Source organism: Gigantopelta aegis, chromosome 2, assembly GCF_016097555.1.
Source record: "Gigantopelta aegis isolate Gae_Host chromosome 2, Gae_host_genome, whole genome shotgun sequence".
NCBI lineage: Eukaryota > Metazoa > Mollusca > Gastropoda > Neomphalida > Peltospiridae > Gigantopelta > Gigantopelta aegis.
The window spans coordinates 31,461,992-31,484,874 of NC_054700.1; the positions used below are offsets into that span (position 1 = coordinate 31,461,992).

At 39.9% G+C, this 22,883-nt stretch overlaps 2 protein-coding genes across 2 annotated transcripts in view; one reads left to right on the top strand and one right to left on the bottom strand.

Moving 5' to 3' along the window:
- Nucleotides 1–6,071, bottom strand: part of LOC121377718 (26S proteasome non-ATPase regulatory subunit 9-like) — a 9,587-nt gene extending 3,516 nt beyond the window's left edge. The window contains exons 1-3 of the mRNA XM_041505807.1: nucleotides 5,931–6,071; nucleotides 1,311–1,413; nucleotides 628–821 (exon numbers count right to left, since the gene is read on the bottom strand). Of these exons, the coding sequence (XP_041361741.1) occupies nucleotides 628–821; nucleotides 1,311–1,413; nucleotides 5,931–6,023 (390 nt within the window). The 5' untranslated portion in view covers nucleotides 6,024–6,071. The remainder of the gene's footprint in view (nucleotides 1–627; nucleotides 822–1,310; nucleotides 1,414–5,930) is intronic.
- Nucleotides 6,072–14,224: 8,153 nt separating this feature from the next.
- LOC121388191 (pregnancy zone protein-like) overlaps nucleotides 14,225–22,883 on the top strand; it is a 94,877-nt gene continuing 86,218 nt past the window's right edge. The window contains exon 1 of the mRNA XM_041519462.1: nucleotides 14,225–14,289. Coding sequence (XP_041375396.1) covers nucleotides 14,225–14,289 — 65 coding nt within the window. The remainder of the gene's footprint in view (nucleotides 14,290–22,883) is intronic.

A 22,883-nucleotide genomic window follows, 5' to 3' on the forward strand; every position in this document is an offset into this window, starting at 1 on the left:
CTGGAGACCCAGACACCACTCTGTTGATTACTGTGTGTAGGGGACGCATTGTTTCTCACTACCCACCCACCCCCAATTACTCCCACTAGGTATTTCCCTTTACTCACATATTCTACTGTGCTGTAGACCCAGACTCCACCCTGTTGATCACTGCGAAGGGGACGCATTGTTTCTGACCACCCCATCACCCCCACTAGGTATGTCCCTGAACTCACACTCTGCTGTGCTGGAGACCCTGGTTCCACTCTGTCGATCACTGCTAAGGGAAGGCGTTGTTTCGGACTACCCATCCCCCCCACTAGGTATGTCTCTGAACTCACACTCTGCTGTGCTGGAAAGGCGTTGTTTCGAAACACCCCCCCCCCTCCCCCATATCACCCCCACTAGGTATGTCCCCGTACTCACACTCTGCTGTGCGGGAGACCCTGGTTCAACTCTGTCACGAAGGGAAGGCGTTGTTTCGGACCACCCCCAACCCCCATCACCCCCACTAGGTATGTCCCTGAACTCACATTTTGCTGTGCTGGAGACCCTGGTTCCACTCTGTCGATCACTGCGAAGGGAAGGCGTTGTTTCGGACCACCCCCACCCCTCCATCACCCCTACTAGGTATGTCCCTGAACTCACACTCTGCTGTGCTGGAGAGCCTGGTTCCACTCTGTCAATGACTGCGAAGGGAAGGCGTTGTTTTGAACCACCGCTGGGAGGGGGCTGCGTGTCCATGGACTCCTCACCACCGCGCTGCTGTCTGGCCGCCGCGTGGATACGATACAGCTCGTTCTCGATCTCCAACATCACGTCCTTGTGGTCATTCTGAAAACCTACAGGTACGCGCAGTCAAAAAGGAAAGAACTATACGGTTAACAACACCTCAGCACATTTTAAACCTTGGCTCTTTGGAGTCTCAACATGTTTTTGTATTTTTTGACACTCGTTTATGTAGGTAGGTAAATAGGTAGTTGGAGAGGGATGGAGAGAGACAGAGGGGGAAGAAGGGAGAGGGAAGGGAGAGAAGGATGGAAGGTGAGAGAACTTGCTGCTGCCATATAAGATATTCCAACCAATTGGCAGCAAAGCATCTACCCATAAACAGGACAGCATATACTGTGGGCTTTGACATACATGTATACACTAGTTGGTTTATGTATTGAAAGACAATGATCGCTAGTAAAATATCTTTCACCCCAATTCATTGTAAATTGATATCCAATAAAGAATCAAGCACACACCAGGCATTGGTGGATGTGGCAAATAGCCAACCTTGAAACACAAGGCCTGGATTTTTAATGTAATCTAATTAAAATTCTTACATGCCAGCTGACGACGAGCATGTCTGACAGAATACACGTCTATGTCCGCTCGCGGGAAGTCCTCATTGTCAACCAGAATCCCATCTGTTCCAACACCTTTTTGCTGAAAACAGATTATACAGCCTGTAAAAACTAAATATATACCGTACAGGGATGGATGGGGGTGGAAAGTCTTTAGAAAAAGGTATTAAGAAATGTGCTTTAGAGTATCAGGCTGAAATAACAGATCTCAAATTCAAGACAAGGCTTCTAGAATTCTCATTCCACCCCCACCCCCCCACCCCCCAAATCCCATAAAATCGAAGGTGAAGTGGATTTCACTCATTTACAATGTACATATAGTTGAGTGGCATAGAGCAACAATAATTTTGCCCACATTACCCCCTAACATGATCCCTGTTATCATTATTACCAAACTTTTACTTATAAAAATAAACAAAATCCCCCTCAAATATTTGTTTTTGGGGGTATGGAATAATAAATACTAGTATGTACAACAGAGAATTACAGGGTGAATCGGTGCAGCTCTCGTTTTAGGTACGACTACGCCAAATAAAATCCCATAAACGACCATGTTAACGTTTGTGTTTAAAAACACTCAATGACTATATGCAATATATAAACCAAACTATGACCCATAAATATCAGTACTACAATCATTACCTCAAAGTATTAACTGAAGAAAATGGTACCTTTCATGACTCATTTTCGATATAACAAGATTTTTTTCGCATAAAATTTGAGTACTTTTTATTTTAAAGGTACCCCATACATGTTCCAAGCACAAGGCTACTTGACACAGTGGTACTAGATGAAATAAATTGCATACATTTTTAGCCCAGATGAAACTAATTTTTTTTTACAACACACTCACATTTATAACCAACCACAGGACTTGTGGTGTTAACTTCTCTATCAAACGTTTGGTGCATATCGAACTTCGACCCAGCCAGAAATTATTTGGTTTAGTGCTACCTTTAACCTAATTTGTTTTTCTTATCCAACAAGTACTGGTACTTTGCCTTAAAATATTTAAAATAATTTTTATAAATACGTTTTGTTGAACAACATATACATGTTTTGATAAAACACTGAAAAGTTTTATGGTGGAAAGTTTTGGCTGTAAGGTTTCACTCACCGAAACATGTTACATAAACAATATTTATGGTTGAAGCATGTTGCCGTTTTTGACTCGCATGCTGTACATTTTGCTACATAGTGGCCAGTTTAGTGCTCATTTGAAGTGTAGAAATACTAATGAAAAAGGTAACTATTTGGATAAGAACTGTCTGTTTATAAATATTGATAATGTCAATGATATGCTTTAGACAGAGACCGCACTGGAAGACTGGTAGCGCCACTCACTTCCGTTACACCATTGCTGAATGCAAGTTTTGAAAAGCACATGTTAGTTAACGTCTATAAAACATTTATTGTTTAATATTGGAAGAATACCAGTACTTGTAACAGGTATAAAATACATTGATAAAACTTTATAACAAATATAGAACTCGTTTTACTTGCCACTTTACGTTTTATTCAGTGGCAAAGTGAAAAAGTAGCGATATCGCATTTAATTATTGAAAAATAGTGTTGTCGTTATTGCAAGTATTTATTTTTGTGAGGTAATTATATTTAATTTATTACTCTTGCAGTACAAGACAAAATTTAGATGTTTTGATTTATTGTATAACTGTGATCGCCCGTTAACAACATCTTCCTGTTTGTCTGTTTACTACAATCCAAGATGACGGATATTTGTTTACATTTTCAATGATTTGTTATTATGAATACATTTATTGTGGCCCTGACACATCTGTTGTTAGGGAATCACATACAAATAATCCCTATAACCACATCTTTATAATTAACGGATGTAGGACAAAATGTCACTGGAAAAAATGTCAAGTCAAAATATCAACCATTAAAGTGGAAGGATGGAAGGAAATGTTTTATTTAACGACACACTCAACACATTTTATTTACGGTTATATGGCGTCAGACATATGGTTAAGAACCACACAGATATTGTGAGAGGAAACCCGCTGTCACCACTTCATGGGCTATTCTTTTTCGATTAGCATCAAGGGATCTTTTATATGCACCATCCCACCGACAGGATAATACACACCACAGCCTTTGTTACACCAGTTGTGGAGCACTGGCTGTAATCAATTAAAGTGGTACCCAGGTAAAAATGTCAACTTTGACATTATACTTAATGTGTTAAAAAAACCTTTTTAAAATCCTAACCATGTATTCTACGACTTTTCGTTTCACCAATTAAACCACTGTTTGCACACCTTTGACTGCACTAAATGTGTATATAATTGTCTCAATAACACAGCATGGGTGATGTAATTTTGTTTTTTTAATGCCACTAACTTATTTTTAAAAAATCAAAGACAGGCTGGCTAATAAGCCATACAAACAACAATGAAGCATTCTCTAATTATTCCAAATTTTGTAATTATGAAGAAACTCAATTTCCCAAAACCTAACACATACATCTGTTATCTCTCTTGCTCTGTCCTTCTTTTCCTCTCTCCCCCTTTCACTGTCTCTCTTCTCTCTATCTCTCATATATAACACACACACACACAAGTTGACATTTTGACAGAGATACAACATTAATGGTACACATTTTGTCCTCTTACATATTGACCATTGACCTGTATATCACTTTTTCCATGGCCGACTGACGCTCTTTACTCTGTACAATTGAATGCTGTGATAATGCGGGTAACGAATTAGGAGTTACATGTAGCACATGACATAGGCGTCGATCCAGTTTTAAAAGTGGGGGGGGACTGATACATATACATATATTTATATTTTTTTGCAGGGGGGGGGGGGGTCGAGGTGTCTGGCGAAGCCCGACACCACGAGCGCGAAGCCCGTGGCGGGGGGGTCTGGGGGCCCTCCCCCAAAATGTTTTGGAAAATTGACCCCTTCTATGGCTGTTCTGAGGTGTTTTCTGCTGGCTAGCCGAGCTGCTTTCTGACAAAATATTTTTCGCCTTAATTATTGTGACTAAACTGAACAAATGGTATATAGATACAACATAACTTTATTGGTCAAATTTCTTAATTCAAGTACAAATAATGAACATGAATAAAAACAATGGTGCCACTGATGGTATTCCAACAAGTCTTTAATGGTCTAAAATTTCCCAAAAACACTACGCCGTGTATCGCTCGATCCATCGACAAATTCAATTGCGATATCTCGTGCAGTGCACTCGGCAAGACGATTTCTGTGCACATGACAGACCATCACGTGGTTGAGACGCTGCTGGGTCATAGTGCTCCGGAGCCACGTTTTCACCCTGCGAAGGGCGCTGAATGAACGCTCGGCAGAGCACGAACTTGCAGGCGATACCAGAAGGAGACGTAGTAGGGTTGACACTTGCGGAAACAACTTTCTAACTTCTGGTACAATACTGCGAAATGTGATGCGCACATTGTCCACGCTGGAGTGCTCGTACTGTCGGCAGAAGAATGTCAGCTCCTGCTGCAGTGATTCAGACAGTTCGGGGTAGCGAGAAACGACGTCTTCGTCTACGACACCGGTGGTGAGCATGTCGGACAACTGCTTGTATGAGGTCAAGTCCGTAGAGGTGAAGAAGGCATCAATGTTAGCAACAGCACTGTCAACTGCCGCCACATACTGCACACGGAAGAACTCCTCTGAGCTGGTGTGCGTGTGGGATTTTTCACCGTCATTGTATCATCGTGGAATTTTCCGAGTGCGCGGCAAGGAGATTGGCTCAATGTTCAGTTCTCGAATTTTGTCAGTTGCCGTATCAAAAATCGCGTGGAACTCCATGTTTATGTCGCGCCGATATAACAGAAGGTTCTTGCTAACAACAGATGCAGCAGCTAGCATCCCATCAACAGTTGTCTCTGCCCCTTGTAGCACTGTGTTGAATTTTTCGAGGCATTCGATCACTGGGAGAGATGCAACCAGACCAAGTTGTACGATATATGCTTATGCAACAAAAATGGCCGTTTTCTTATGTTGAACCCTTTTTGGGGTGGATGGGTATTATAATGACCAATCAGTTGATTATACTGATTATATTAATGATACTGAAGGTATTTTATTTGAAAATAATGAATACATTCCTACAATTGTGAGTGTGCCAAACTTTTTGGGTTTTTACTTTTTTTGGCAAAACGGAGTTACCTACCTTGATTACAATTATTATATTTTTTTTTTTTGGGGGGGGGGTCAGGGCTAATTGAATTTGTTTTTTCTTGAATTTTTTTTATTCTTTTAAAGGTATTTCTTCAGTATAACAAACAATCAATATCATTCTTATCATATTTAAAAAGTGTCCGCAGTCCCTACTTTAGAATTCAACCGAATGTTTATGCTCACCGAAACTGGTCTCCTTAAAATACAGCTAGTCACAGCAATGCAAAAGCACTATTAAAATATTGCCCTCTTTTTCAAGTATTTTAATGACAGTTATATTATCTTTAATAACAATCATGACACTACAAAATTATTAATATCAGAAGCTCGTGAGAATGTCTGACTGTAAGCAATAACTCATAATGACAACTATATAAAATAAACCCCCTTAAAATACATTTAATAGTATATTCTTCCCACCGAGTCAAGTAACTCGTGCAGTTCCTTAATGCTGGATTCTAACTCGTTCTTTTTCTTCATCAACTCTTTCATCCGTGGTGTGGTGGCTGACATTCTTCCTATTCTTGGAATGTTTCCTTCTCTGAACTGGAGCACTACACTTGTCTATCTTGTCGGACCATTTCGTTGATTAGGCCTACGTAGTTCCGTATGTCATTGACATCTGCGTGCGCATGTGAGACAAAGTTCAGAAATAGTAATAACTTTTATTAACTTTAAGTAATTATTAATTAAGATGCTAATCACTTTTTAAAAAAGCCAGTCGACCAAGTTTTATCCTGCAAAAACCCTCTAGAAAGGCTTATCGTGCCCGACTTAAAGGGACATTCCTGAGTTTGCTGCACTGTTTTAAGATGTTATCGACTAATAAAATATTTCTACGATTAAACTTACATATTAAATATATTTTCTTGTTTAGAATATCAGTGGCTGTATATTAAACGTGTTTCTGATCGTTCTAATATTTATACTAGGTTAATTTTCATTATATTTCCTAAAAAATATTTCCTGAAATTATTTGAAAACAAAATCCAGTTTGGGCTTCTTACAAATATTAAGACGACCAGAAACACACTGAATATACAGACACTAATATTCTAAACAAGAAAATATATTTAATATGTAAGTTTAATCGTAGAAATATTTTATTAGTCGGAAACATTTTACAATGCAGCAAACTCGGGAATGTCCCTTTAAACGAAAGTGTACGAAACTGGATAATTTATTTATTCGTATAATTGCATTTATTGCCAAACAGCTATATAGGGTTTCACCACGCATTTTACACGGATTACAACTAACATAATGAAAACAATGATGGAAATACACGGTGCAAAGTTGTCAGACCAGATAATTTTGCCATCTCCATCGCTTTTGCCCGAGTGCGAGTGCGAATAATTTTAACATGTTCATATACCACTAGAGTTTCGAGCATGTCCGTCCCGGGGCCTGTCTTTGGATAGTCAGGGGCTTGCTCCGGGACAGAAAAACATTAAGGGGATAATTTTGAAATTTACATCCAAAAATTAAATAGTGGGCATTTAAAATTTTGATGCGCATCTCTAATTAATATAATTAATAAAGAAACTTCTACTCATTAAATTTGGTCGCTAGATTAGATCGAGCGGTCAAAAAGAAATTAGATAGATAGATAGATAACACGCCTGATTTGGGGGGGGGGGGGGGGGGGGTGAAAATGGACAGAATGCAAAGTATTGCTCAGGAATAACGTATTTTGTTATGTTAAAACCAATACAATTCCATTTCGTTACGTAATTGGTGAGCGTTGCATTCACTCGCATCACACAAACAAAAAGGTTTAGCATGTGCTAAAATAAAAAATAAAACTCGTGACTTTCACAGTGAAATAGGATACTGGATTTAACTGAGGCATCAGTTATCACTATATTAAAGTAACAGGAGATTTTTAATATAAAAAGAAGGAAATGCTTTATTTAACGACGCACTCAACACATTTTTATTTACGGTTATATGGCATCAGACATATGGTTAAGGACCACACAGATATAAAGTGAGGAAACCCGCTGTCGCCACTTCATGGGCTACTCTTTTATTAGCAGCAAGTGATCTTTTATGGGCACCATCCCACAGACAGGATAGTACATATCACGGCATTTGCTACACCAATGGGGCCACCGACGGGGATTGATCCTAAACCGACCGCGCATCAAGCGAGCGCTTTACCACTGGGCTATGCCCCGCCCCTATAAAAAGAAATGCGTGCGTAACTGTCACGTCATTAAATGTAGCTTGAATTTTAAGGTACAATACAATATAGACTATATAGCTAGTTTCTGAATGCAGGCGCATTTGCAGGAGATTTTACCAGCCTCGGTGGCGTCGTGGCAGGCCATCGGTCTACAGGCTGGTAGGTACTGGGTTCGGATCCCAGTCGAGGCATGGGATTTTTAATCCAGATATCGACTCCAAACCCTGAGTGAGTGCTCCGCAAGGCTCAATGGGTAGGTGTAAACCACTTGCACCGACCAGTGATCCATAACTGGTTCAACAAAGGCCATGGTTTGTGCTATCCTGCCGGTGGGAAGCGCAAATAAAAGATCCCTTGCTGCTAATCGGAAGAGTAGCCCATGTAGTGGCGACAGCGGGTTTCCTCTCAAAATCTGTGTGGTCCTTAACCATATGTCTGACGCCATATAACCGTAAATAAAATGTGTTGAGTGCGTCGTTAAATAAAACAGTTCTTTCTTTCTTTGCAGGAGATTGTGTAGGGGTGAGTCTAGACTGGCGAGCGAAGTTTCGAGTGTCCTCGTTCATTCATTCATTCATTCATTCATTTCAACTTATTTTCGTACTTATATCCAATTAAGGTTCAAGCACGCTGTCCTGGGCACACACCTCAGCCATCTGGGCTGTCTGTTCAAGACAGTGGGTTAGTGGTTAGTGAGAGAGAATAGTGTGTAGTGGCCTTTCACTTACCCATTGAGTCGTCAAACCTCACTCTGGATAGGACTCGGTACCTTATTGGAGAGAACTCTCGATCTACTGGTTGAACAGCTGGCGTAAAATTAACTGTTGCTGTCAACCATATGAGATATTAACCACATGAAACCATAGGCGTACAGGCTCCCATTTATGTACATGTAGTAGGGGGGATTTTTGCCCGAATTAAACGAAATTGCCCGAATCTGGATAACAACAAAAATGTATTCATAATTATTAGCATTACTGCTCAACAGCTATTTTGGGTTGCAAACGAATCACCATGCATTTTTACATGGATTACTACTAATTTTGCGGATAGAATGATGGAAATACATGCTAAAAAGGTCTCAGGTTACCACATTTGCCCGAATATTTTTATCGTTTTTGCCCGAATATCTTTATCGTTTTTGCCCGAATTTGAGGATTTGCTCTAATACTCCAGGGCAGTTGACGCCCCACCCCACTCACCGCCTCATACGCTTATGCATGAAACAGCTGGCCTAAATGTACTGAAATGTTCGGACGGTCAAGCTGGTGCAAAAGATAGCTGTATGTATGTGTGTATATATATATTATATATATATATAGATATAGATATGTATGGGAAGTGGGAAGGTCCGGAAACGTACGATTCTGAGGGGTGGTTTGTTCAAACGGATGCATTACGTATCATGTTATGTCACCGTATTGTGTGAAACCGGTAGAGAAATAAATTGTTACAATACGTTCACCTTGAAACACGTTCTTAATATCCCACACATATCCGTGGTTTTCATCTATACAATCAGGCCTCTGTTATTTTTATTGTTCACCCGGTAAACACTCCAGATTACGAAATACACTTCAAATCGGTGCAATACTATAGTTTGAATACATACAGGTTGATGCAGATGCGTATACGGGGGTGGGGTGGGGTGTGTGTGTGTGAGGGGTAGGGGGTCGGGGATATTTTGTATTTCCGGTGCAATATGTCTCCTAGAAACTTCGCTAGCTAGTCTATATACCCTGCATAACGTCCTGCATGTAGAACGACAGTAGTATTCGTTCTAGCGCCAGAAATTACATGTCAAAATGTGCTCTAGTGTTGTCGTTAAACACGTAAACATTACCAAATGGTTGACATCCAATAGCCGATGATTAATAAATCAATGTGCTCTAGTGGTGTCGTTAAACAAAACAAATTCTTAACTCTTAGCAGAGTTGGTTGCCTAAGCAAGGTTGTCCTACAATAACTATAACATTTGTACGTTGCATTTCATTGATATATTGAATTAGTTGTTAATTCAATTTAATTACTAGTATTAATACTTTAACTCAGTATATCACAATATAAATTATTCCATTATGATTTGAGCAAATTGTGAAATCAAGTTCCAGTGCAACAAACTAGTTATCCACTTAAGTTTCAAGTACGCTGCCCTGGGCACACGCACTACTTATCTATAGTGTCTAGATCTGTTCAAGACAAATATATAATGATTAGAGTGGCAGTCCTCCTGCACACAGACCAGGAATGATGTATCGTTCTGGAAGTGGCAGTCCTCTTGCACACAGACCAGGAATGATGTATCGTCCTGGGAGTGGCAGTCCTCTTGCACACATACCAGGAATGACGTATCGTCCTGGGAGTGGCAGTCCTCCTGCACTCAGACCAGGAATGACGTATCGTCCTGGGAGTGGCAGTCCTCTTGCACACAGACCAGGAATGATGTATCGTTATGGAAGTGGCAGTCCTACATACAGATCAGGAATTACGTATCGTTCTGTGAGTGGCAGTCCTGCATACATATCAAAAATGACGTATTATCGTGAGTGTCAGTCCTCCTACACGCAGATCAAGAATGATGATTCGTCCTGGGAGTGGCAGTATTCCTGCATACATATCAGGAATGACGTATCGTCCTGGGAGTGGCAGTCCTCCTACATACAGATCTGGAATGATGTGTCGTCCTGGGAGTGGCATTCCTCTGCATACAGATATGAAATGACGTATCGTCCTTGGAGTGGCAGTCATCTTGCATACAGATCAGAAATGACGTATTTTCCTGAGAGTGGCAGTCCTCTGCATACAAACCGGAATGATGTATCGTCATGGGAGTGGCAGTCCACCTATTAACAAAGCACATGACAGTGTTTCGTCATAGCGGTCACCACCATGTCAAAATGTCACTTTTGTCTTAACTTGTGCAGAGGTACGATTTTTATTAAGATTTGTTCTATTTTAACGGTTCGACGTCTTAGCCGAATTCTTTACGTCATCATCATGAACAGTTTTGTCCCATCCCAACCAGTGCCACACGACTGGTATATCAAAGACAGTGGTATGTGCTTCCCTGTCAGTGAGAAAGTGCACATAAAAGATCCATTAAGTGCTGCTAATGGAAACATGTAGTTGTTTTCCTCTAAATAACCGAGTCTAGGACTATAATGTCATAACTGACATCCAGTAGCCGACCGGCCTCGGTGGCGTCGTGGTTAGGCCATCGGTCTACAGGCTGGTAGGTACTGGGTTCGAATCCCAGTCGAGGCATGGGATTTTTAATCCAGATACCGACTCCAAACCCTGAGTGAGTGCTCCGCAAGGCTCAATGGGTAGGTGTAAACCACTTGCACCGACCAGTGATCCATAACTGGTTCAACACAGGCCATGGTTTGTGCTATCCTGCCTGTGGGAAGCGCAAATAAAAGATCCCTTGCTGCTAATCGGAAGAGTAGCCCATGTAGTGGCGACAGCGGGTTTCCTCTCAAAATCTGTGTGGTCCTTAATCATATGTCTGACGCCATATAACCGTAAATAAAATGTGTTGAGTGCGTCGTTAAATAAAACATTTCTTTCTTTCTTTCTTTCTTTCCAGTAGCCGATGATTAATACAATCAAGGTGATCTAGTGGTGTCGTTAAACAAAACAAAGTTTACTCCGTCTTGACCAGGATTCAGGGTGATGACCACAAAGCGGTAGTGAGTATTTTAGGTCACCGGACAAGGAGGGCTACATACGGAGCCGTCCAGTCGCCGCCGGTGTGTGAGATGAGACGAACTGGTACACGAGTTCTAACAATTCATCACCAGACTGAACAGCGTGAACTCGGACAAATCACTGAAATAAAGGGAGTGTTTGTCCACAATAGGATACAGGGCCGTAGGAACGATATCTGCAATGAGGGGCACAAGGTGTATTAGAGGTTTTCAAGGGCCCAAGAGTTTTATTTTTTATTATTATTATTATTATTAAAAAAAAAAAAATTATCGCTTCAAATGCGATTTCTTAGCATCTGGAGAACAAAATATCATTTATTGAGTTTTTGAAAAGTAACAATTTTCAGTTGTTTTAAAGATTATTTATGTTTATAATTTTAGGTATAACAAATGTTTTTAAACTTCATGTAATTATAATCATACAAAACCAAATATATACTCTTCAAAAAAAGTAGGGGACCGTGAAATATTAATGTTAATATCAAATATTGGACCGAACATACGTTTTGACCACAGCCATCCTAGTAAAGAACGTTCAGGTCAGTTTATCAACACACCAAAGCACATTCCATAGTTTGCACGTGCATCACGCAGTTGCCCCGTACACGTGCGTGGGGTGTCATTCTCGATTTTGACAATTTACAGGAAGGTCCATTAATCACCGTAGAACATTATTTCTGTCAATCGTTTTCATTTTGTTAACCACACAGTTGTTATTGTTTTGTTTTTAGTCATTTTTATTGTTTGAATTTGCGATTTACTGATTTAAAAAACCGTCAACTTTCAAATTTCACTTCTGACCCTAATCGTCCTTCAAGATTTTTGGTGGTCATAAAACCTACTGTAATACTAAACTACCTGTTGTAATATATGGGCCTAGGCACAAGTGCAATGTTCATCTTTAGATGGTTTTAAATGCGAATTGTTTTGTTTAACGACACCACTAGAACACATTGATATGTTAATCATCGGCTGTTGGATGGCAAACATAAAATAATTTTGACATATAGTCTTAGAGAGGAAATCTGCTAAATTGTTTCATTAGTAGCAAGGCCCCTGCGCGTGCTGTAACCTCACCGTGGTGCAGGGGTGTAACATTCTCTTTGAGATTGGCCAATACAGCACACATTGAAGTTTAGAGTAAAATTCGGTGTCCGTAAAATTCTTTGATATTTGTATTTGTATTTTTGCACAGTTCTTTACACTGTGTTTGTTTAAACCTTGAATTTTTATATTGATGTTGATCATCATTTTATTTATTTGCATTACCATAGTTTGACACCCAATAGCCGATGTATTTTTCGTGCTGGGGTGTCGTTAAACATTCATTCATTCATTTAGTAGCAATGGATCTTTTATATCCACTATCCCACAGACAGGGTAGCACATACACATACGGCCTTTGATATACCAGTCGTGGTGCACTGGCTAGAACGAGAAATAGGCCAATGGGCCCACTGACTATATCGATCGATATAGAGAGGAAACCCGCTGTCGCCACTTCATGGACTACTGTTTTCGATTAACAGCAAGGTATCTTTTATATGCTTCACCCCACAGACAGGATAACACATACCACGGCCTTTGACATACCAGTCGTGGTGCACTGGCTAGGGTGAGAAATAGCCCAATGGGCCCACCGACGAGGATCGATCCCAAACCTTGCGATCGCTTTACCACTGGGCTACGTCCCTTCCCCCAATAAAGAAAGTCTTGTTTTTATCGCTCGCCTACTGCTGCGCATCTGCAAATACTCGTGTACGACACTTAGCTATGATGAAGTATTTGAGAGCAACATACGATCTGGGTTTCCGATAGATGCAATGTAGCAAAGAACATAACATCGACATACTGAAACAATTTCTGAGTGTTTCAACATGGTGCACCGATTTTCATTGTCCAACAACTTTTAATGTCAGAGTTAGAGTGTCGCCTTGGCCCCAATGAAAACAACAACAACAACAACAACAACAACTGTACACGTACACGAGGAAATGATTATTCAAAACAATTATTGGGTTGTTTGTTATTTATTTATTTATTTATTTGTTTGTTTGTTCATTATTAATTAATTAATTAATTAATTAACTTCATAAAATATCAGTGGTTGTACATCAAATGAAAATCTGATCGTCCTCATATTTGGTCTAAAGCAAACTTCATTTTATTTCCCAATATGTTTTTCGTGCGTACAAAATTATTGGGAGACCTAATCCAGTTTGAGCTACTTACAAACATATGAGCACGACCTGTGGTCAAATTCAGTAAACTCTGGTAACTTTGCGAATAGCAGTGCATTGCAAAAATACTCGAAAGGACGATGTGCTGTTGTTTAGGAGAGCTTAAGAGAGTTTTGTAAATATGGTCTCAGAAACATATTGGATATACAAATACTGATATTATAAACAAGAAACAATATTTAATTTGGAATTTCAATCGTTAAAAGATTGTTTTAGTCCAAAACATCTCACAATGACAGTAGCCTTGGAACAATTCCTTTAAGAAGTATTTTTCTAAACCAAAATGGCAACAATTTTGCAAGAGAAGTTAATTTGTGTTATTCCACATTTGTTTTTCCATTAATAAGTTAACGATGACATTAATTGTGAACACACTAAAGCCCATTACGTCACTACATGCCTTCACTGCACAGCACGTGGCATCAGGGCATGTCTAATTAATTTGAATGGATTCAGTCGTCAAGGGCGTCTATTTAACTGGGCGCATTGATTTTGTCGAAATCGATGAGTAATGCGGTTTGCTTGTTAAAGCAGTAAATGCGTCGTGTGTGTAGCCAGTCATTGTTCCAAAGTGCCATGGACAAGTTGTGTGTTTGGGTCCTACTTCTGAGCGTCACCGCTGGCCAGTGTGCGGACAATACGTGAGTTGTTAACTACAGTATATATCTAATACCGTTGGATAAGTCTAATATATACTACTGTGAAATAATTGCAGTATGTTACTACCATTAGATAATTATTTTAAACATAACTTGGTTAATATTTAAAGCGACAACTGTAGTGATTAAATTATTATTAGAATGCATCAGTTTTGAAGAGGACAAGTGGTGAAAGACAACTACAGCTACACAGTTTAATGCTTTTTAATGTATTTAGTGCTCTGCACATACCATGAACATTAAAAAGGACTTTTCAAGAAATTGTATGACATTCAAATTTGTATATCTTTGTATAGCACAGTAGTAACAATCCAGTTTTAATCATCTCACTAACAGAGTGAACACTGAGAAAAATTAAATTATTAAATCAAGCGACCAAAATCGCTATCTTAATATAAAAATATAATGTTTTTATACATTAATGTTTTATAGAACATAATACGACAAAGAGTGAAAATTAATGTTTCTAATTTTTTTTATGGAAGAAACATTGTCACATTTTTAGACAAGCTAATGGTTGAGTATTCTGTAACCCACTGCTCCACGACGGGTATATCAAAAACCTGCGAGTATCTTAACGTGTACAGCCGATTTCTAACTTGTAAATTCAATTTCTGGTAGTCAATTTCTAGCTCATAAAACCAATTTTCGGTTCTGTCAGTTTCTTGCTTCAAAAGCCAATGTGTTATACAGAAAATTTGAGGTATATATAATCAAAAACTGAAGCGAAATATAGCTTGGTAATTAGAGCGTTCAACTGACGTGCGAAAGCTGGTATATTAAAGAACAAGGTATGTGCTGTCCCGTTTGTTTTTATGAAAGATTGCTTGCCATTAATACAAAGGAATAGCTTGCGAGGCGGCAATGGGTTTCTTCTCTCCATTTACCTAGACCAAGTGTCTTACCGTATGGTTGACGTCCAGTTGCCGTTGATTAAGTAATATGTTGGGGTGTCATTAGAAACATATTCCTTTCTTCTGCTCTACAAATGAATGTTCTCCCCCCCCCAAAAAAAAAAAAAAAAAGAAAGAAAGAAAAGAGTTTCCAGTTAAAGCCTGACAGGTACAACATTTTGAACGGTTATCAAAAAGTAATTACTCTTCGAGAAAATCGATCTGTCCGACTTCGATATTCAGGTTCCAATTACAGACATACAGAGAAGTTGAGACGGGTCGGTGAGGAGGGGAGGTGAGGGAGAGTATATAAGGCGAGATTGAAATGTGGTAAATGAACCGCTTTGCTGGTTTAGTGGTTAAGCCATCACTTAAGGCTGATAGGTATTGAGTTCGCCTCTCTGTACCGGCTCTTATCAGAGCAAGTTGAACGACTCAACGGGTAGGAGTAAGGCCAATACACCGACTTCTTTCTCAGTAACCACTATTCCAGTCTTGGAAACACAGCCTATATAGCTGAGATGTGTGCCAATGACAGCGTGATATACGCACGAAACTAATTAAGTATAAATGGAATGTGGTACGGTAGGTTGATTTGCGTTCACGAAGACAAAGAAAACAGGAGTCTTAATGAGTGTGTTTCTACGTGTTTCCTTACCACAGTATGACTGCTATTTTAAAGGGACATTCCTGAGTTTGCTACAATTTTTAAAGATGTTATCAACTAATAAAATGTTTCAACGATTAAACTTACATATTAAATATATTTTCTAGTTTTGAATTTTAGTGGCTGTATATTAAACGTGTTTCTGATCGTTCTAATATTTGTACTAGGTTAATTTTCATTTTATTTCCCAAAATCCAGTTTGGGCTTCTTACAAATATTAAGACGACCAGAAACGCATTGAGTATACCGACACTGATATTCTAAACAAGAAAATATAAAATTAATATGTAAATTTAATCGTAGAAATATTTTATTAGTGGGAAACATCTTACAATGCAGCAAACTCAGGAATGTCCCTTTAAACTAGTAATTTAGATATCACATCTTGGTCCTCGTCTCTCAAACAAGCGACAGGTACCAGTTTTGTTTCTGGTCATTCCACACACCAGCTAGTTCTTATCATTTTCATTTCAACTTATTATCGTGCTTATATCCAATTAAGGTTCAAGCACGCTGGCCTGGGCACACACACACACACACACACACACACACCTCAGCTATTTTGGCTGTCTGTCCAGGAAAGTGGGTTAGTTTGTTGGTTAATGATTAGTGAGAGAGAAGAGGGTGTAGCGGTTTTACCCATTGAGTCGTTAAAACTCGCCCATGGTGGGAGCCGGTGCCGGGCTGCGAACACTGCATCTACCAGCTTTATGTCCGATGGCTTAACCACGACACCACCGAGGCCGGTAGTTCTTAGTAGTGCCGAGTAGCGTCATCTAGTGACATGGAGAAGGCAGAACCACTGAAAGTGATAGTGACCTGGAGACGGCAAACTACCGACGAGCATTAGTAAAGTGCCGCAAAGAAGATAGATCTACCGACAAGCTTAGGTATTGTGGTGTTTAGAAAGCAGAACCACTGTTGGTTAGTTCCACGGAGAAGGTACAACTACAGATGAACGTTAGTTAGTGCCACGGAGCAGGCAATCTATCATCGGTAGGGAATGAGAAAGACATGCTAAGACTAAAAATTAAGACTTCACCAACAGAGGAAATAATATACATGTATAATGTGGCAGACAATCTTGAATCGGATATATATTTCCTTTTTGGTTTACCGAAACACACCACTCCCGACAATTGTACAAATAAATACACACTGCAATGTCAATATAAACAGAGCCTGATTAGCAGGGATGTGCGATATTACTGGTATACCGATATATTATGATTCAAGGAGTAAATAATACGTGTTAGTATACATCCCACCTGTAACGACCAACTCGGTAATTTCCGTATTTTAAGTCTGTTACCAGTCAAACACCCCGATACCTGGGATTCGATTGGTTTTCTCATAGTTGCAAAAAGGGAAGTGACTAACATTACGTTTTAAAAAAAAAGTAATTATGGTGTCTAATAGATAGGGACAGACAGAGAGACAGACAGACAGAGAGAGAGAGAGAGAGAGAGAGAGAGAGAGAGAGAGAGAGAGAGAGAGAGAGAGAGAGAGAGAGAGAGAGAGAGAGAGAGAGAGAGAGACAGACAGACAGACAGACAGACAGACAGACAGACAGACAAGAAACAGACAGACAAGAGACAGACAGACAGGAGAGAGACAGACAGGAGAGAGACAAATAGTGAGAGAGACGGAGAGAAGAGGAGGATGATTGGAGATGAGGTGCTGCCGCCAAATGTGTGCAAAGAAAACCGTACTTGAACCTTAATTGGATATAAGCACCAAAATCAAGTTAAAATGACAGGAAATGAATTAGCACCTGAACTGACGATGATTAATAGATTCTAATAGTATCGATTATGTCTTTGAGAGGCAGTCAATAAACATGCGCCCGGTAAGACAAACCCGCGAGATGGGCTCGTTAGTGTCGACTTGTATTCCAAGTAGATCAATATCTTCCAATATCAATATCAACACCGCGACACCATAACACTCACGTACATATTAATGGTTATGCGAGTGAATACACCCCCCTCGACACACACACACACACACACACACACACACACACACACACACACACACCTATATCTTGGGGAGTGGCGGGCCTCCTAAGGGCGAATATTAGAGCACACTTCAGCCAGATCGAGCAGAAAAACGTCCGCTAAACTTGTTTATGCGCTTCGCGGTAAACCAAATGACTACGTCGGGAACCAATCGTTCTTTTAACTGCTTTGTACAGAAATACGATTTTGATAATGGAATACGGTTTTATTGTTCAGATTTGTAGTAGGCTACTCTTGCTACTGCTTCCAGCAACTCGTCTCTCAGCCAGCGAATCGCCTCGGGTGGGTGGGTCGTACGATCGAACCTCATCGACGGACATGAGTTTTTTTTGTCCCTGTCAACTGTAGGCCTACTTTTAAAATGCCGTGGTATATACTGTCCTGTCTGTGTGGAAAATGTATATGAAATATTCCTGCTGTTAATGGAAAAATGTAGAGGGTTTCTCTGAGGACTACGTTGCAGAATTACCAAATGATAATTAGTTAATCAATTGTTCTATGAGTGTTGTTAAACAAAATAAACTTTTAACTTTAACTTTGCAAAAGTTTGTAAAAAACTGCGGTGAATGTCTAACCTTCAGGACAGATACACGTGTAGCAGTTGCTCAGTAGTCGACCTATCCCGTGATGTGAACATTGTAAAGATCAGTTCTTAGATATATAATTAGGTCACGACTAATATGTCAAACACCGTGGTATGTGTTCTCCTGTCTGTTGAAAATGGATATGAAAACCCTCACCCTAAAACCATTATAGCAGGGCCGTAGTTAGCAGGGGGGGGGGGGGGGCAAAAAATTCGGAAAGCACTATAGAAACTTAAAGAAAAGGAGTTTTAGACTATTAACTACTCAATTGCCCCCCCCCCCCCCCCCAACAAAAATTCCTAGCTACGACCTTGTATAGGCCTTATTTTTGTTCATGTTTGTTTCAAGTCACAAAGTTACTTTTTACAGTATGCTGTGATGTCTTTTCAGAGTATGTTGGGTTAATTATATCGAATAGAAATATATCATTTTGTCGTAAAAACGTTTCTAAAAATATATCGTTATGTCGGTCGCAGATTTATGTCACCATAATCATATTTTGACGTAATAATAACGTCTGCTCTATATTCTGCCGTAACTCCGACTCAGTGACGCTAGGCACCATCAGTATTCCAACCCTGGGTCAGTCAACAACACTGCTGCCGGAATGTTCTGTATTTCCGAGTTGATGACTAAACTGCTTTTATAGGAAGCACCCACCATATTCGATAGGGGCAACTGGATGAAATATTATACGAATTATATTGTATATTTTAAACGTGATATTTGGAAAATTAATCTATTATTTATATCAATTTCAGTTAGCAATGCACATGATTGTGGTTAAAAACCCAAAACCAAAATTGTTTCGTAGAATGATATTATAGATCAGAAACACCTAGAACATAAAAACACTATTATTATTGATCAGAAACGCCTAGAATATAAAGACACTGATATTATAGATCGGAAACACCTAGAATATAACGGCACTAATAGTATAGGTCAGAAACGCCTAGAATATAAAGACACTGGTATTATAGGTCAGAAACACATATAATATAAAGACACTGATATTATAGACCAGAAACACCTAGAATATAAAGACACTGATATTAAAGATCAGAAACACCTAGAATATAAAGACACTGATATTATAGATCAGAAACACCTAGAATATAAAGTCACTGATATTATAGATCAGAAACACCTAGAATATAAAGAAAGACCTAGAATATAAAGGCACTGATATTATAGATCAGAAACACCTAGAATATAAAGACACTGATATTATAGATAAGAAACACCTAGAACATAAAGACACTGATATTATAGACCAGAAACACCTAGAATATAAAGGCACTGATATTATAGAGTTTTGACATTCGTTTAGCTTGGCTGGTGGCCTATAGCTAGACACTGTATCTTTAGATAAATACGTGAGTTTTTACATTCGTTTAGCTTGGCTGGTTTTTACATTTGTTTAGCTTGGTTGGTGGCCTATAGCTAGACACTGCATCTTTGCATAAATACGTGGGTTTTTACATTCGTTTAGCTTGGCTGGTGGTCTATAGCTAGACACTGCATCTTTACATAAATACGTGAGTTTTTACATTTGTTTAGCTTGGTTGGTGGCCTATAGCTAGACACTGCATCTTTACATAAATACGTGGGTTTTTACATTCGTTTAGCTTGGCTGGTGGCCTATAGCTACACACTGCATCTTTACAGATATTCTGGGCCATGGCAGTGCGAGCTCTTACTAGTTAAGCGTGTCTTCCGATCCCGGAAGTGGTGGCTTCCGTACCGTTGCATCACTGACTGGTACCCCTAAGGACGCACATTTTACTGTATCTTACAGCGTACTACTTATATCACGCTGGCGATTTACATTAAACATTCTCACAACTGAACTCAAGAAACCACTGAAAGCTAAACTGGTTGGCTGGCCCATACTGTTCGATTTTCTCATCGGAAGGAAATAAATAATCCTTCGTATGACACTCTTAAAACCGTCTCTGGTTTTCATTTATGGGCAGCTCTTCTTTTTATTACCTGCTATTGTATGCCCTCCACTAACGTTTAGTGCAGACTCGCCACTTTAAAACTAAATATTCGCGAGCACGCCCACACAATACACACCTGTTTTAAGTAGCCAGCAAAGGGAGTTTTAAAATGTGGTCTTTTACGACAGGTGGCTGCTTAAGTTAGTTTATAGATCATATAATATATACATTAATTGATTTGGGAGAATGAAAATGAGGACTTTGAACACAAATGATTGCGTATTACATGTGATTGCTAGAGCTGGTTTGACCGTATCTGATTGCCTGGGGTGGGGGGTGGGGAACATATGACCGTGAATTCCAGTTTGGTATTTTGAAATCATCACACAGTTTGTAATGGCCTTGCGATGGTCTAAAATATCCTATATCTCTCTCCACCCGCACCCCTCCCCATCCTCCCCCCCGCGATACTATCGCTCATCCCACGATCACTTCTTTTAAATCGGTGATCGTTTTAAAAATAGAAAATGTCTATAGCATCATTCGCCAATGGTCATGGTGAAACCATGCCCCACCCCCCTCCTAATCACACCTTATTTCCCCACTACCTTTTATATTTGTCTGTCGCCCCATAACACTCACGGTACGCGTGTCCCTCAATGTGGATGCCCTCAATATAAAATCCTGGCTTCCGCCAATGAGACTTTTCTCATAAAATGTGTCTGTGGTCTACGCCAATCATTGTCGGTCTGTGGCGTGTTACACATTTTATGGAAACCAGTATTAAGTTTCTTATATGCTTGGTGGAAGCACAGACAGGGTTTTATCGGTGGGTGTTGGGAAGATGGCTTTAAAACGACCACCTGTCTCTTCAAAGTGATTGTTTCTGAAGAGCCCTTACCAATACGTGCATAACGCCGGAGAGCCGTGACCAGGTGTTGTGCGAGAAGGTTTTAACCGTCAAAACAACAGTTCACGCGACTAAGACGAGATAAGATGCTTACTGGTGAAAAGTAGTTTTACATAAACCTCTCGGGACCCCATGGCGTCTCGTGACGTCTGGAGTCTTAGGACCACGTGACTCGATAGCGTATATTGATATTTTACTTTTCAAATTACGTACGGTAACCAGATCAATCAAGTGCGACATTTTCCATTAGATCGAACCGCTGCAAATTACGCGGAAAATCACCTATAGAAAGTCTTGGGCACACCGTTTTTTATTAGGCCTATAGAGACCATTTCAAATTTCGATCCACCAAAATTCCCCGCTTCCTCTTCTGATTTTCGGACGTGTACTCCTGTGTGCTGGGTGGTTGGGGTGTGCGAGCCATGTACTCCCGTGTGCTGAGTGGTTGGGGTTGGGGTGTGCGAGACATGTACTCCCGTGTGCTGGGTGGTTGGGGTGTTCGAGACATGTACTCCCGTGTGCTGGGTGGTTGGGGTGTGCGAGACATGTACTCCCGTGTGCTGGGTGGTTGGGGTGTGCGAGACATGTACTCCCGTGTGCTGGGTGGTTGGGGTGTGCGAGCCCCTTCTATTCCCTCTCCAGACCTCATCCTGGTTTGCATTTAGAACTGGCCCACGCCCCAGACAGGCATGCGCTATAACAGCTTTATAACCGTTTTCTTTAACGACACAACTAGAGCACATTGATTTTTAAATAATCATCGGCTACAGGATGTCAGACGTTTGGTAATTCTGATATATAGTCCCAGAGAGGAAACCCGCTAAATTGTTCCATTAGTAGCATGGGATCTTTTTATATGCACCATCCAACAGATAGGATCAGTTCACTCTGAACGTGAACGTTAAATCATTTCCAGTCCAATCCAATCCAATCCAAATACATTTTGTCTGTCTAACAGTTATAGCCTCGCGGGGCCGTACCAAGACTGAAATTAATGGATAGGGCAATAATTTTAACACGAATTATGACACAATAATATAGTAGGTCTGTTGGCAGTCCTGTAGGAAGCGGGGATGGGGCCGAGCAGTTCCACCCCACCCCCAACAATTTGAGGTGGAAAATCTTTAATTTTTTCTTCTGCTATATACTACACCCCAAAATGTGCTTGTGTCGCACTCCCCTACTATAGCGTGTACCCGCCAGTTAATATATTGTTCCTACGGACCTTCACCAGGTAGACAAAAGGGGCAATTGTAAACTGAATAGGGATCCTTTGTGTTACGAATATTAGCATATTCAGTGTCGTATCTCTACACAAGACAAAATTATCTATATTTCCTTTTACCGCAAAGAGGGCATAAGTACCCACAATATCTGAGAATGTGTTTGTAGTTCATTCCCAGGTTCTGTGAAATCTGGGCTGGGTAGATCTGTCAGATGTGTTAATTATGTCACGTGATAATTATGCAAGATGTGATAATGGCCAGTTATTAATTGTTACAGGATAATAATTAGTTGTTAATAATGAATGCATGACAGATGTACCAACTCATCT